The 15029-nt window shown below is 32.1% G+C and overlaps 1 protein-coding gene across 1 annotated transcript; it reads right to left on the minus strand.

Moving 5' to 3' along the window:
- Nucleotides 1-1657: 1657 nt before the first annotated feature.
- Nucleotides 1658-11377, minus strand: LOC127715791 (uncharacterized). The gene is made up of 5 exons (XM_052221933.1): nt 11363-11377; nt 10108-10157; nt 8706-8800; nt 3156-3488; nt 1658-2661 (listed from the first exon to the last, which is right to left on the minus strand). The coding sequence occupies exons 1-5, from the start codon at nt 11375-11377 to the stop codon at nt 2201-2203; spliced, it is 954 nt and encodes a 317-aa protein (XP_052077893.1). The 3' UTR covers nt 1658-2200.
- Between the last annotated feature and the right edge of the window lie 3652 nt (nt 11378-15029).

Genomic DNA, 15029 nt, shown 5'->3' on the forward strand with positions numbered 1-15029 from the left:
GGTTATACTGAGCTTTTGTCATTACTAAATCTCTGTCGTCGTCGTCTAGCTTAAATTTGATTAAAAAATTTTCTCATCCGAAATTTCCTCACTTAACTTCACGTGATTGATCCCTTGGGTGTTTTGATTATAGTTTGTGAATTACATATTACGGTCAATCAAGTAACATGATCGTTATAGTTAAAAATAGAACATAGGGTACAATGTCGAATATCTTGAAAACCATAACAGTAAGAGACAGAGCAAAATTGTTCAGACTGTCTAGTTCTACCTTTATTCAGTTATTCAGTACATTGACAAGTAAAACGAAATAATTTGGCCTCCATTTATGTTTCAACACTAGTCTTTCCTGTTGTGAACTTAAAATACAGTACAACTTTCTATCAACTAAAGACATGTGTACCTATGATTTAAATTTGATTGAAAATGTAAGAAAATTATCTAAAAAAAAAAAGGGATCCAAATGTCAATTTTTTTAAATCTGTTCATGACTTTTATCTAATCTTTGATGTATACACACTTAAATGACTAACTCAAAACTAACTCAAGATTCAAAACAATTTTCAACAGTTTATAATTGCGTATATATATAATACATAATTCGTTAAGAAAATTTTAATTATCAGTATGACATAAACTTCCAGCTTTCAGGAATAAACACTTCATTTAATATTTGAATTTAAATACAATGTTGGGGGACACCAAAAGTACGTCAGAAATGCTTAAATAGAATAGATTAATGCAGGCCTTTATAATACTGAGCAGCATTTCATATATTTTGGAATTTATCAAGTGCATTAAGGGATTTTGTGTCGTGAATTAATATATCCCATCCATTTTCCCAGAAATAATTATTAAAATGAAATTGCAATTAGTCAGATACAAGGTTTCTCAACTTTGCTTGATATCCAATCAGTTCGTGTGCTAGTGAAAGCAGTTAAAAAACATAAACACAAGATATGTTATTGTAAGTTGATTAATCAAGTTTAACACTGGAAACTGTTTAAGTATTCTTTTGAATGTAGAATCTTGTATCGAAATTTTTTACATGTTTACATCGAAAGTTCTCCGTGACCAGAAACTTGGGATTAGAAACTTGTAGTACATGTATTTTCATTGAGATTTTGAGTATCGGTCGAACCATTTTAGTAATTTGGATCTGCCAAATAGTAGAACATATTTTTAACAAAATATTTCCTATGCATAGGTGTAAATATCAAACTATGTAGAATATACTTTGGTAATTTAGGTATCAAATGAACGTTTAAGGATTGGTGATCCTTGTAGAATACCTTTTGACTGATAATTTTGAATAATAACAAAGTGTATGAATGAATTATAAAATTGAGGGCATATATTACCTGATATGAAGTACCTCGTTTGGTGTATCCAAAGTTCCGGTAACCAGTACGGTCAGATTTGTAAATTACGATATATTGACCCCGTCATCCATAATTTGTGCTACATTGTTCTCTAAATTTAAGGCCAGTTTGTGTAATAAAGTAAGACGCCAACCACAAATGTTTGAAAGTGAAATATTTAACGAAGAAAGTAATGAGGACAAAGAGTAGGTGGTTGGCGTCTTACTTTATTACACAAACTGGCCTTCAATTTAGAGAACAATGTAGAACAAATTAGCGAAGCTATCTCAAGAAATAATACGCAATACCATTTAAAAAATACAAACGAGTATACACATCAAGCAAGGGAAAACTTTCTACAGCTTCCACACAGCACGAGAGACAAATTCCGTATATATAATAGAAAAGAAAGGATATTGGGTGTCCATCCATGACACAAAGTCAGTATATGCACACAAAAAAAAAAAACACAAATAGCAAAGGAATACGCTTTAGTTGTTGTTCTTCATCTCAAAGTCACAGTGAGACCTTCAACACGGAGCAAACAAAAAAACTCTCACCTGATTGCAAGTTTAAGACGGGCTCTAGCACCGGTTTGAGAGGAATTCTTTGGATACTGATGATCACGCCACAACTGTGAATTGAAGAACAAAGACATGTCTCGAACCCATTAAACATTTGTTTAAAGTGTTTTTCCTTCAGAATTTGTCATTTCATTTTCAGATAATTTTTCAGTGCAGTCGGTGATGAAATATGTTTATCCATGTTATTTTCTTTACATTATCTGATGGATAAGTGAGTGTTTAAAGAAAAAACAAAACAAACAATTGAATATATATCTAATGTGAAATCTGCCACCCAGCAAACATAGATCTTCCATGTTCATTGGTCAAAATATCTCCTTTATGAGTGAGTGTTGGATGTGTTCTTACATAGACAATGTCGCCCTTATTAGCAGAAAGTACTATTGTTTCAGTTACTTGTAACTGGGTGGTAGAACCCTCGATAATACCTACTGCTGCACCTTCAACATCGGCGTTTTTGATTATTTCGTAGGCTCCATAAACCCCTGAATATAGCCTCAAGCTGAACGTAAACACATACACACCGTCAGCTGGTACCGTGAATATTCCAGAAAATGGATTGTAGCCACCATTGATGTTTGTTTTTATGACGTCGAATTTTAATGTATGACCTTTTCCTGGACTGGCATCATTGTGACTCATGTAGGCATAAAAAGCTGTAGTACGTGGCAATGGGACTTCGGTAGGGACTATGCTACCAACAAGTAGTCGCTTATCTAAAAAAATATGAACATGATAAATAGTAATCTTAGTAAAACACACAGTAATTTTTAAAGTTTAAAATATAATATAGTCCTTTAACCATTTAAATGTAGTAGTGTTTAGCTTTGGGATATGACAATGTTGGCCTTATTATTTATTCACCTATTTTGTGTAAATCTTTTGGTACACATAGTGTGGTTGCTAAGATTTTTGAAGTCCTTTGCTTCAAAATAAATTGGATGCCAAAAAAGAAACTCAATAAAAATAAATGTCTACCGAGGAAGGCTTTAGGATGTCAGGAATTGAAATTAAAATCATTTTAGTTTTGTAATAAAAGAAAGTTTATTTAAGCTCTGTTCGACTTTCAAGTGTTACTACTAAGTTAAATGTTTAAACAGTCATATGGATTCTGAACATGAAACAGTGAACAACAATGTGAAAAATCTTATCGAGACACGTTTTAGACATAGGACTTGACAACCATTGAATTTGGTCAAATGTTACTTACATTTCTCTGTCTCTGTTATGTTATTTCCGGCAGTATTATCTGCTCCAATACTTCGTCGTGTACACTGGCTTGACAATTTTGATACTAGTTCTTTCAAAATAGTAATTTCCCTATCTTTGTAAAGATCTGATTTCTTGTTATTGGCTAGGTCGTTCTTTAATTGAATTATTTCTACCTCCTGACGTTGAATTCGTTCATTTTGTTTTTCTAAAAGACGCTCCAAATGGTGAAATTTGCTTTCCATTCGGGTTTCAAGCTCTCCCAGTGTAGCAAAGGACAAATCGACAGACAGATACAGCATAATCAAACGACATAGTCCGCCAGACATGTTGATTGAATTTTATAGACTAATATTATGATAACATAAAATTCTAAATATATAGTAAGCAGTCCGTGACTTCCGCATGTTAATCATGCCGAATTTGGAATAAACAAACAGCGACATTTTCAAATTTCATCATTCCTCGTAAACTATAAATATTTGGAAACTAAGCAATTTCTTATTAAATATAACCGTAGCTATAACTTTAATAAAAGGACATATGTTGGGTATACAATTAAGAACCAGAAACCTAACGACAAAAAAAAAAATAGAACACTTCTACAGGTCAACATACGGTATTCAACAATAGACAATGTGCATATACAATGTGTTTAATTTTAGGTGAACCAACCCTGGCCCTGAATTAGTGGTTTGACCCTATACATATACTCATGAACTGAAACACAAGTTTTAAAGTTTTGTTCTGTTCTGCTGATTGTTTTCTCCCTTTTTGGCTTTGTAAAATACATCTCACCTCCAAATTTTTTTTATATTGAAAATCAATTGCAATCATTGTTATGGCTCAATACTAAATTTTTCTACCTTGAAAGACTCAAGGTTTTGAAACGATCAAATAAATGGACATCATATCACTGACCAACAATTATATATTTACGTGTCAAGTGGTTAATGGCTTACACATATTTCTCACATCTCCAATTCATATACTAGTAATTTGTACAAATAGAAATTAAATTACGAATTAAGTTGTCTCTTAAACGGATTTTAGAATTTACAATGTGATATTTACCCCGCAAAAAAAGGTACAACAATATTATAACTACAGAGTGAATATAAGCTTGATCAATTGTCTATTGGGTCAATCTTAATGAAAATAACATTGTTTATTTAAAGACAAAAATATGCATTAATTACATGAAGCAGTGTTGATGTAATATTGACATGCACTAACGGGTTGATTACATCAACCAAGACAAAATAATGATTGCATTATGACATTACTCATTAACCTATTTAACAGAAGTAAGACGGCGTTGTCATCCATCGTTAGTAGGCATCAACTGCGGAACCTTCGAGAACACTTGAGTTCACCCACACACTTTTTATTTCGTTTTTTGTCGTGTTGCTTAATCTTTTGTTTTCTGACAAGTGTTTTGTGGACTGTTGGTTGTATATCTTTTCGTTGTCTTTCTTTTAGTTCATGATTTTGTCTTTTTATTCGATCTAATGTTTTTGATTACCCATAGGTTACTTCTTATAGAAAAAAAATCGTCTATCGTTTTCTCCTTTACTACTCTGAATAGTCGAAATCTTAAAGACAAGAAGATAACATTAGTGCAAATTAATTACTGTTGACTATCAATCATTCAAAGCTTTAAGCAGCATCGGCATATTGACACCATATGTTGTAGCTTAACTAAGTTCTGCATGCAAAACATGATATGCTAGTCATCCAGAGACGGTAAAATTAATTTAGTGTTCTTATAAGGATAAAAGAAGATGCGATAAATATACCAATGACAACCAAACCCAACGAAAAAAAAAACAGCAGTTTTCCAAACCTTTTTTTTTATCTTCTGTGGTATCATAAATGCTATAAATTTCTCCGTCAACATAGGGTCGGCGACAATGGTCAAGTGTCTATACATTATGCCAAATTGTTAATCGTTTCCAGTGTAGAAAAGAATAATTAATGTTCACAGGTTAGTCATGAAGCAGATACAATTAATCAAAGATTGATTAAAAAATAAAATAACAAAAATACCGAACTCCAAGGGAAATTCAAAACGGAAAGTCTTTTATAAAATGGTAAAATCAAATTCTCAAACACATACACGAATGAAAAAACAACTGTCATATTCCTGACTTTGTACAGAATTGATACAATGTATATTTTCTTTTCCTTTATGGCAAAATTGAAATTCCTTCATAACGAACATTCACAACAAAATCGTCAGTTTAAGAATTTAAGACTCTGTTCTAGTATTTCTTTCGGTAAGAAATGAATTCAAATAAGTCACTGAATGGCATAATACATGTTGTCGCATTTTACATTTAGTTATAACTTCCATTGAAAGCCATCGGTGACTTAATCTGATATTATGGCATTAACTTCTATATAATTATTTCTTTCCTGTGCCTCTAGTGAAACTTTGTCTATGCTGTTTAGAGAATGCTCTTTTAAATCACATTTTATATAGCATGTAGCATGTTTATTTTCATTTCTATGAGAAATATCCAACAGGGGATCTGAATTATTAATATGAATGTTGTTTGTCATTGTGATACCTTCCTTTGAAGAAGGACATGATGTAATGCATGAAGTGGTGCTGTCCCCTGTTATTGTGACGCCTTCTTTTAACGAGGGACATGCAATAATGCTGGAAGGCGCATTGTCTTCTTTTACTGTGACATCTTTGTTTGGAGAAATGCATTGAATAATGCAGGAAGGCGCGCTGTCTTCTTTTACCTTGACATCTTTGTTTGGAGAAAGGGGTGGGATACTATAGGAAGGCGCGTTTCTGTCAGTCACTGTGACACCTTCCTTTGGAAAAGGCGAAGGACTTATATAGGAAGGCGTGCTGGCATCTGTCCCTGTGGCATCTTTCTTTGAAGAAGAGACTGTGGTCATATAGGTAGGCGTTCTGGTCTCCCAGCCTTCATTTAATTGTTGGTACAAATGTGAATATTTGTGTTCGTTAGCTTCATCATCGGAATAAGAATTGTCTTCTTGTATTTGGTGATTTTTGGAAGTAATTGTGTTTTCTTTTAATAAATCGATTTGTGTTGAACGAACTGATGTGTACGGATGTAAGTATTCATCTTCCTCACCATTCAAACTCGAATGACTATCAAGTGATCCTATACAATTATCTAACTGGTGAGGAATAACTGGAGTTAGATAATTTGATTCTACTGAGGTTGTACTTTGGCAACTTTTAGGACTCTCCGAACCGCTGATTACATCGATGTACGTGTTGTCAGTTGGATATTTACTTTCTTCATTTCTATTAACCGGTGTAAGGTAACCCGAACTCACTGAATGTTGGTCTTTGGTGTTTGTGGGAATCTGTGGTTCATCTATTACATCCAAGTACGTGTTGGTAGTTTGACTTATTATCTGCAATCTTTTAAATGATTTTATCATGGAAGATTCATCTATTTCATCATATAAATTTTCAAAACTACATGACATATTAGTTTTATTGTCTTGATTAAAATCGGCTATTTTATCTTTGTCTTTATTTACAAATTCGCCTGGATCTTTAAGTGATAAGTTTGAAATTTGTCTTGCTTTTGTCTTCTTTTTATACTTCCAACAAACAATCAATAATCCAAGTAGTAAAAAGAAACCGACTGCTGACAAGGAGAACACTATCAGCTGCTGTTTCGTAATTGCTGAAAGGCAAATATTCTTCTATATAATTCACGTAAAACCACTGCTACAGTAAAAGGTTTTAAACAAAAGCAAGCAGTACCTCTTTATCAATATTTTATATACTATATTTACTTTTTTTTTTTATTATTGTGACATTATTACCTGTGACCTTTTTTGCTTTTTGACTTTTTAACCGTGACTTTTTTTACCTACATTCGTTTGATATATCCACACAAAACCATACATAAAGTATTTTCACAATTATTGTGCTTACAAAATGTAAAAGGAACAAATTCACCACGTTTATATAAATTAGCACATAATTTTAAACCAGGACGTATAAATTGCCGAAAGTAATTTAATTGTCCCATTGGCATATCGACACGTTGCGCTTTTTTCATTCATTTGTGTTTTTGAGTGGCCCCAGATACACGTAACCTAACATCGGTCAACCGGAAAAAAAATTAAAGTGATACTTTTAAAAGTGTATGCGTCCGAAACGGTTTTCTAGATTTACATCAATCAGGAACGTTCAAAGCAGAATATTTAAAAGCCAAAAATGTATAAAAAACCGAAACAGGTGAAGCGCTATATGACCAATAATGACATAAAAACGATAGCCGAAACCATCTAAGGTAGACGTTACCTGAGGGAGTTAGGACCTTAGTTTCTTAATAATTTATCAATTTATAACATACAATTTGAAAAAGGCATGTTTACATATGGGAGGCATGTAAGCTGGGAAATTTGTAGCATTCGTAATACCGGAGAAGATAATAAATAAAGGTTGGGAAAACTACTCTTGTAAACTGCTGAATACATAAAATTGTATTTAATTTGGTATCATGTCATAAACTTACATATAACTGACTGATCCTGCTTACTGTTTACAACAAGTGGAAGCGTTACATGGCTTTTATCTAAAATAAAGAAATACCATCTTATGATGTAAATAATGTATCAAAATAACAATAATTATATTAGTCAAAACCATTTTTGACAGTCATTTTGAGACAGATTAATCTAAAAAAGTATAACAAAATTACCGAACTCCAAGGCAAATTCAAAATGGGGGGAGTCCATAACAACTGACAAAATCAAACGCTGTCAATCAACAGAATCATGAGTATTACCACTGAACTAAGAACATTATATATAAATAAGAAGATGTGGTATGAGTGCCAATGGGAAACTCTCCATCCAAGTCACAATGTATAAAAAGTAAACAATTATAGGTCAAAGTACGGCCTTCAACACGGAGCCTTGGCTCACACCGAACAGCAAGCTATAAAGGCCCCAAAATGACTAGTGTAAAACAATTCAAACAGGAAACAGGTCTAATCTATATAGAAAACGAGAAACGAGAAACACTTATGAACCACACCAAAAAAAAAGACAACAACTGAACAACAGGCTCCTGACTTATGACAGGTGCATACAAATACAGCGGGTTTAAACGTTTTAACAGGCGCCAACTTTCACCCTAACCTGAAACAGTAGTGTAACATTACAACATAAAAAGACACACTATAAAATATCAATTGAAATGGCTTAACTTGATCAAAAAGACGTATAAACAAAAACAAGTAAACATACAATGAACGAATAAGTTTGATCTATGACACAATATAAATACAATATTAATAATAAAAAAATGGCGTTAAATAAAATAACGTACACAGATAAATTTAAATATAATAATTTTGTTGTTAGTAGTACGGAAACATTTTTACAAAATAAATAAATTTGTTGTTCACAGTACGAGTATAGAAGTGAAAATTTATCGTCATACTAAATACTTATCAAAGGTGGTACACATTAAAAATAGTGAGACGAGATATAACATGTATAATTGTGGAAGTCATTAATTTGATGAAAATATACTGACCATGAACCCTTGCTGTAGTATATTGTGATTCGTTCTGTTGTTTCTGCTGAATAGTTTTTTCATCTGTAAAAAAATAAATTAATAAAATAAAATGATGATTTTATGCCGACTATTTTATTTGGTATACTTTTATGAGACAAAGTTTGATACGTTTTTGTATTCATTTGCATTTTAAACATTAATCCTGACTTTTTTAATAATGAACCCACAGATTGGCATTAATGTATCAAAGTTAACATTGGCTATCATTTTAAATAAAAGTTTTTGTTATATCATTTATTATTTCTTTTCAATCAAGCATATTTTTCAATTCGACTAAAATGCTATTGTATATCTTTATCTATACTTGCATGTTGTGTGAAATGCGGTTGTAATTTCTGTGTTCTCTGTAAGTGTTGCTTCCGTTGAAAAGGTAATAAAATCTGAAATATGTATAAGCAGTATTTCAATATTATTTAAATGGTGTGTGCATGGGATAAATCTATACATCAGTGTCAGAGTGTTATCAATATGCACAGCAAAGTTGGACTACAAACATGAATTCAGTCCCTATAGTACTTTTGTCTGGCCAACTCAAATTCATCGGATCGAACATTTTAACAAATTGAATGTTCTTTGCCATAAAACCCAGTGAAACCTATCACTTTATGTGTATTATATTTTCAAAGTAAGAAATGCAAAGTCCAGTAATGTCTTTAAGGAATTTCGTACAGTGGTAAAGTCTATCCAATTGTGATGTCTCTCAAGAGTCTTTTAGTGTATATGTATGTATGAATAGACGTAGTGAAAGCTGATTGTCGAATGTTCTAAGAACAACAGATAACATTAGGTTTTAATACTACAATATATGATTAAATAAGACATCATTAAAAGAGAGAGAAACATATACCCTTCATATTTACGTGCGTAGATTTCATGCTTGTTTCAAAACCATCAGCAGGAATGTTCGTGACCAAAATCTTAGAAAGTTTGTGTTTTTAATATCGAGGGTATATCAGTATATGATTGTGTGAAATATTAAATTTTCATTTCTGTAGTGTTTAGCAATGCAGTTATCAATAAAAGATAAGAAAACTGACTTGCCTGTAGTGATATAATCCATAGAAGTGGAAACTGTAACATCTATACATCCGATTACATTATCACAACTGAAAAGGAATATCAATTGTTGGTATTATCATGAAGCTGTAGTTACATTTGGTGAAATGCTGTCATTAACGGTTAAAAGTAAAATGTCCAAATGCAAAAAAAAAAAAAAAAAAAAAAACAGTGTCATTAAACCAAGGATGTATAGGTACTTGATTACTTGAGGAGCTATATGTTCAAGGAACTAACAAAAGAATAGCCACTTCCACTTAAGGCCAACTTTGTAAGATTGAGCTGGGATATTAGGAAACAAGTAAATAAAACAACAATTATAAATGATGTGAACGTTGAACAAACAGAGTATTGCTAGGCTTTCTCTCTTGTCAGGCCGGAATGTTGGGTTTGATATTTATGAGCGTTACTTATAAATTGAACTACTTAAGTTATTTTTATTGAAGAATGTAGTTTGAAAAAAAAAGTGTAACACTGAACTAAGTAGTTGTTGATTAACGAGTTTAGTTTATGACGTTTTTACACGAATAGAGTTGTTGATAGTTATTATACATGTACTTACATTTGATTTTCTCTGCAGCTGCAGTAATCAATACATTTATATCCATAATAGCTAATGTTACATGGTTTGCAACTACCCCCTGCTTCTGTGTAGAATCCTATCTTACATTCTAAAAAATAAATGATAGAACATTCATCTATAAGAGTGATCAAGAAACCAGCATAATGAATACAATTATACTTGATGGTTGCAATAACATAAATGGTGCCAATCTTAATGCACCAGATGCGCATTTCGACAATTAATGTATCTTCAGTGATGCTCGAGGTCAAAATATTTGAATATCCAAAGCGTGTGTTTGAAATCAGGCACTAAGCTAACTTTCAACTTTATTTTGTTTTAATCTTGTAGACTTTATTGATAAACCATATGTGCATTTGTGTTTACTGTTATGTTCTTACAGACTTCTATGGTTACATGTAAATACGTATTGGATGAGATAACTTACAACTGTTTACCCTTCCGGAGAACTTGTATTTACCACCGACTTTTTGGCTGGGTTTGTGTTTCTCAAAATAAAGTGTTCTATGGTCTGTTGTTTGTCATTCCAGTTTTTTTTTACATGTTGTTGACTGTCTTATAGTTTCATCGACTTATGGTTTTTGATTCCCGTCCACGGTATATTCTTACTTTTCATCTCTCTTAATGCCATAAATCAATAGCAACCATGCAAAGGAGAACTTGAGTTCACCCATGTTTTGGTGGGGTTTCTCTGTAGTGTTTTATGAACTGCTGTTTGTCTCTTCGTTCTTTTTCCTTTTAGTCATGATGTTGTCTGTTTTTATTGGACTCATGGTTACTGCGCATATGTATTACATGTATGTATGCATCCGGTTTTTTCAAATACTGCACCGACGGATTTAGGATTTTAAAAAGTGATGCAGATTAGTCCTCCGAAAAATAAGGAGAAAATTACGGCCATAAGGAGGACCCTGGTTTGGCACAAAGATTGGCCCCTGTACTGCATAGAGATTAAAGTAATATTAAATAGTCTTACCAACACATTGTCCATTCTTGAATTCCGAGTTTGCACAACAATATTCTACCTTCCTGAAAAGGAAAACAACAGAAAGTTATTCAATGCAGCGGCTCCTATTGACATACATGTATGCAAAAACATTTAAGATCATATACATTTTGAAAAGCAAACTGTCCGAGGACATATAAATGTAAAGAACATATGCGAATTTGCGGAAAATATGTAATAAAAATAATAATTTAAAAAGTTTAATGCAATTCATTCGTAACAGTAAGTTTGGTTTGTTAACAGCATATTTTTCCACAGGGTAAAATTCTGGAAAGGTCGCCATAAAAACTCTGCGACTGGCCCGGTGTCATCAAGAATAACAATACAATTCAGCTATTAATTAATTTTACCTGAACTTGTTGCATTTTTGAACTGATATTTGTAGTCTGAGCTCGAGATTGTAGAATTAAAAGTTTCTGATATTTAATACTTGTACGAACACCACTCACGAACACCAGTATACATACATATTCTGAACATTTTTTTATTATATACTTCAGACATACAGTTTATGATTTTGAAAGAAAGGTTTACCTTAATACTAGATTCCGTCAATATTTATGGTTACAATCTGAATAGCATGAATATCGCTATAATATTAACCATTTTATAAACTGCAAGATTTTAGGCTATGTTTACTCCAAACATTGTTTGTTTCTTTTAGAATTATATATTTGATACACTTGCATTGTTTCAGTTTTGTTTCAATGTCTAAAATATAGGAACCGTCGACGACCTATAAAACAAAAAAAAGATGGTTCTATAGATTCGGGTTCCACCAACCACTTATCATTGAAAAATGCTTGAATAAAGTCAAAATTGTCATTATTGATATGTTCGATCAATTCAATTTTTAAACTATCATGTTGTTTAGGCAGTTTTAGACTTTCGATCTTTAATATAAATATAAGGAGATGAGGTATGATTGCCAATGAGACAGCTACTAGTATCCGCTATAGACCAAATGACGTAGAAAATTTAGGTCATCATACGGCCTTCAAAAAACAGGTGCAAATGCCATACCGTATAGTAAACTACAAAAGGCCAAGATATGACAAAATGTTACACATTCCAAAATGGAAAACTAACGGCCTCATTTATGTACAAAACAATTAACAAAAAAACAAATATGATAATACAGCAACCAACGACAAGTCAGTTCAAAATTCGTCAATCAGGTTAAAACGACAAATATGCGAGTGGAAACAGTTAAAATCAGGTGACCTTGCATTACTCACCATCTTGTGTCGGAAGAAACTACTTATATTTTACTTCATTTACATATTGGTCCTAATTGACATACTTTAATGCTTTCAATTTTGTAATGGGCGATAGGATAGAATAACATTAACGGACCAGATGCGCATAACGACATTAAACGTCGTGCTCGTGGCACACTATTTGAAAAACAAAAACTTATAAAAACGTTGTAGAGCTTATCAAACCAAGAAGGCCATAAAGTATAGCCAATTGCGAACAAGTAATCAGAGCTTTGCATGAGGGAGATACATTCTTAAATTTGAGATGGTTCCGAAATTTTATAACAGCAAATTTAAATCAATGAACTAGCGTGTTTTCATGCCAGTACCGAACATGCACATTTGTTTTCCGATTATAAGTTTGTTCCTTTGGTGTCTTTTCCCCCAGTTTGTATATCTTTTGCCAGAAAATATTAAATTTATGGAACGTTATTTTCTAATACTTGTTGGAAAACTCTTCTTTAAGGTTAATATGCATAACAATTGCATTATAAAGTATTGTGTTTTACTGACCTTCCATCAGGTTTTACATCGTGGCAGAATTGTCCAAATGAAAGCTGAATGTACTGAATACTTATCAAAATTACAAATGGAAGATTACAAAGAAAAAGCATCATGGTTTATGAATGATTGAAACTTTTGTTTTTGCACATGCTAAAAATGATAATACGGAAACAAAGGTAATTATGTAATTATTAAGTACAATACAAAACCGGATTATAATATAGAGCTTTGGTCAAGTGCCATGAGGAAATTTTTGTTGTCATTGTGACCAGAGACATAAATAGCACTGTTTCTATTATTTTGTGATTTTTGATAAACCGAAGATTTAAAAATAACTTTTTCCCACAGAATATGAAAATGCTTTTACTTTATTTAAACGGGAAATGCAAACATACTTTCATTACAGATGGAAATGTTTGTTTCAATATTGCAAATATTGCCATGAGATTGCAGTTCCCTTAACTTAACTTCCATTGGGGACATACTATCTTGTTTATTAATATCTTCTTGCCAGATTACACGAACCAGGATCTCGAGGTGAATATACTGAATCTGATTAGAAGAATTCTTTTTTCAATTGAATTTCATTCCAATCCGAGAGAATAAATTCATAAAACTAGATATATATTTCGTCTGATTAAATCTGATAAAAGCATTTACTAACAAAATTCCTTTTGAAAAGTTTGGACCTGAAAAAGAGTGTGCCAATATGCGTAACTCAGTAAGGGTAGGCTTTTCGTAGAAATTACAAAAAAATGTACAAGTAAGCCAGTTTTAATGTCAACATTAAAAAATGACACGTATTTCTTTTTTGTATATATGTAAATATTCTCATTTGTATAGCAGGTATGTCTTGGTAACAATCCATTTGTTTGGATTTTACACCAATAAATACTTTGATTTGATTTGATTTGTTATCAATACAATTATGAGTTCACCTGACTTCATCCAAATATTTTGTTCTGGACCATGTTGTTAACTTTGTGTGCATGTTTAGCTATTGGGTTTCATTAAGTTTCTGTTGATTTTTCACTTTCGTCTTCATTTTATTATAGATTTTATCTGTCATAGGACTATCCTTTTCAATTAACCCTTCAGTGGTCTTAATATCATTCAGTCAGGACAGTTTTGTTTACTCTTTTTTTTTTAGAACAACACCAAATTGTGTCTCTCTCATCAGTTTTCAATTGGTTTCAGAGGAAACATCGATCCTCTAAAAGTAAACGTGTGTTATCAAAAAGATAAAATGTCCATTACAAGGATATTAGCTTAAACAATATTCTATTAAAATACACGAATGATATTGTTGGAATTATACATGTCCTTTGAATTAAGTTAAAAGTTAAAAGCTGGCACTGCCAACTGATGATCGGCGAACTGCACAATAGTTAAGAGAAAACCTATTTTTTCAAAGGCTTTAAAATACTGTTAAGCTCGGTGGCCTTATTACAAGGGTTTAAAATACTAGCATGCTTGTTGGGACAAATAATCAATTACTATTATTGCTAACTTTTCACCTGTATAAATGTGTTGCAATTCATAGTAGGATACCATACCAAACACCAAATTAAAAAAAAATTCTATTTTAGTAACAGTGACCTTAATCTTTGACTTTTACATCCCAAAATCAATCAGCTTCTTTCACTTCTCTATTCCTTTCATCTGTATAAGTTTCATTCCAAGCAAGCAAGGGAAACTCAAGCTAAAAGCTTATCCCTAACCTAAAACAAACCATTCCCTGAATTGAACCCTAAGCTTTTACAATGACAGTCCCTCATAAAGTTGCTAAGTGCGCTATCAGTAAACTAAGTTTTTTCTTTGTTTTATTTTGTGTTTTGGTTTTAATATTTCAAGTGTTTTTCACACACTAAATG

Source organism: Mytilus californianus, unplaced genomic scaffold (assembly GCF_021869535.1).
Source record: "Mytilus californianus isolate M0D057914Y unplaced genomic scaffold, xbMytCali1.0.p SCAF_9, whole genome shotgun sequence".
Taxonomy (NCBI): domain Eukaryota; kingdom Metazoa; phylum Mollusca; class Bivalvia; order Mytilida; family Mytilidae; genus Mytilus; species Mytilus californianus.

What these genes read in the sequence shown, in the direction of transcription:
- LOC127715791 (XM_052221933.1), bottom strand. An exon ending in TACTACAGCAAGGGTTCATG is followed by an intron (nt 3,489 to 8,705) that starts GTCAGTATATTT and finishes TATAAAATTCAA; the next exon opens with TCAACATGTCTGGCGGACTA. An exon ending in CATAACAGAGACAGAGAAAT is followed by an intron (nt 2,662 to 3,155) that starts GTAAGTAACATT and finishes ATATTTTTTTAG; the next exon opens with ATAAGCGACTACTTGTTGGT.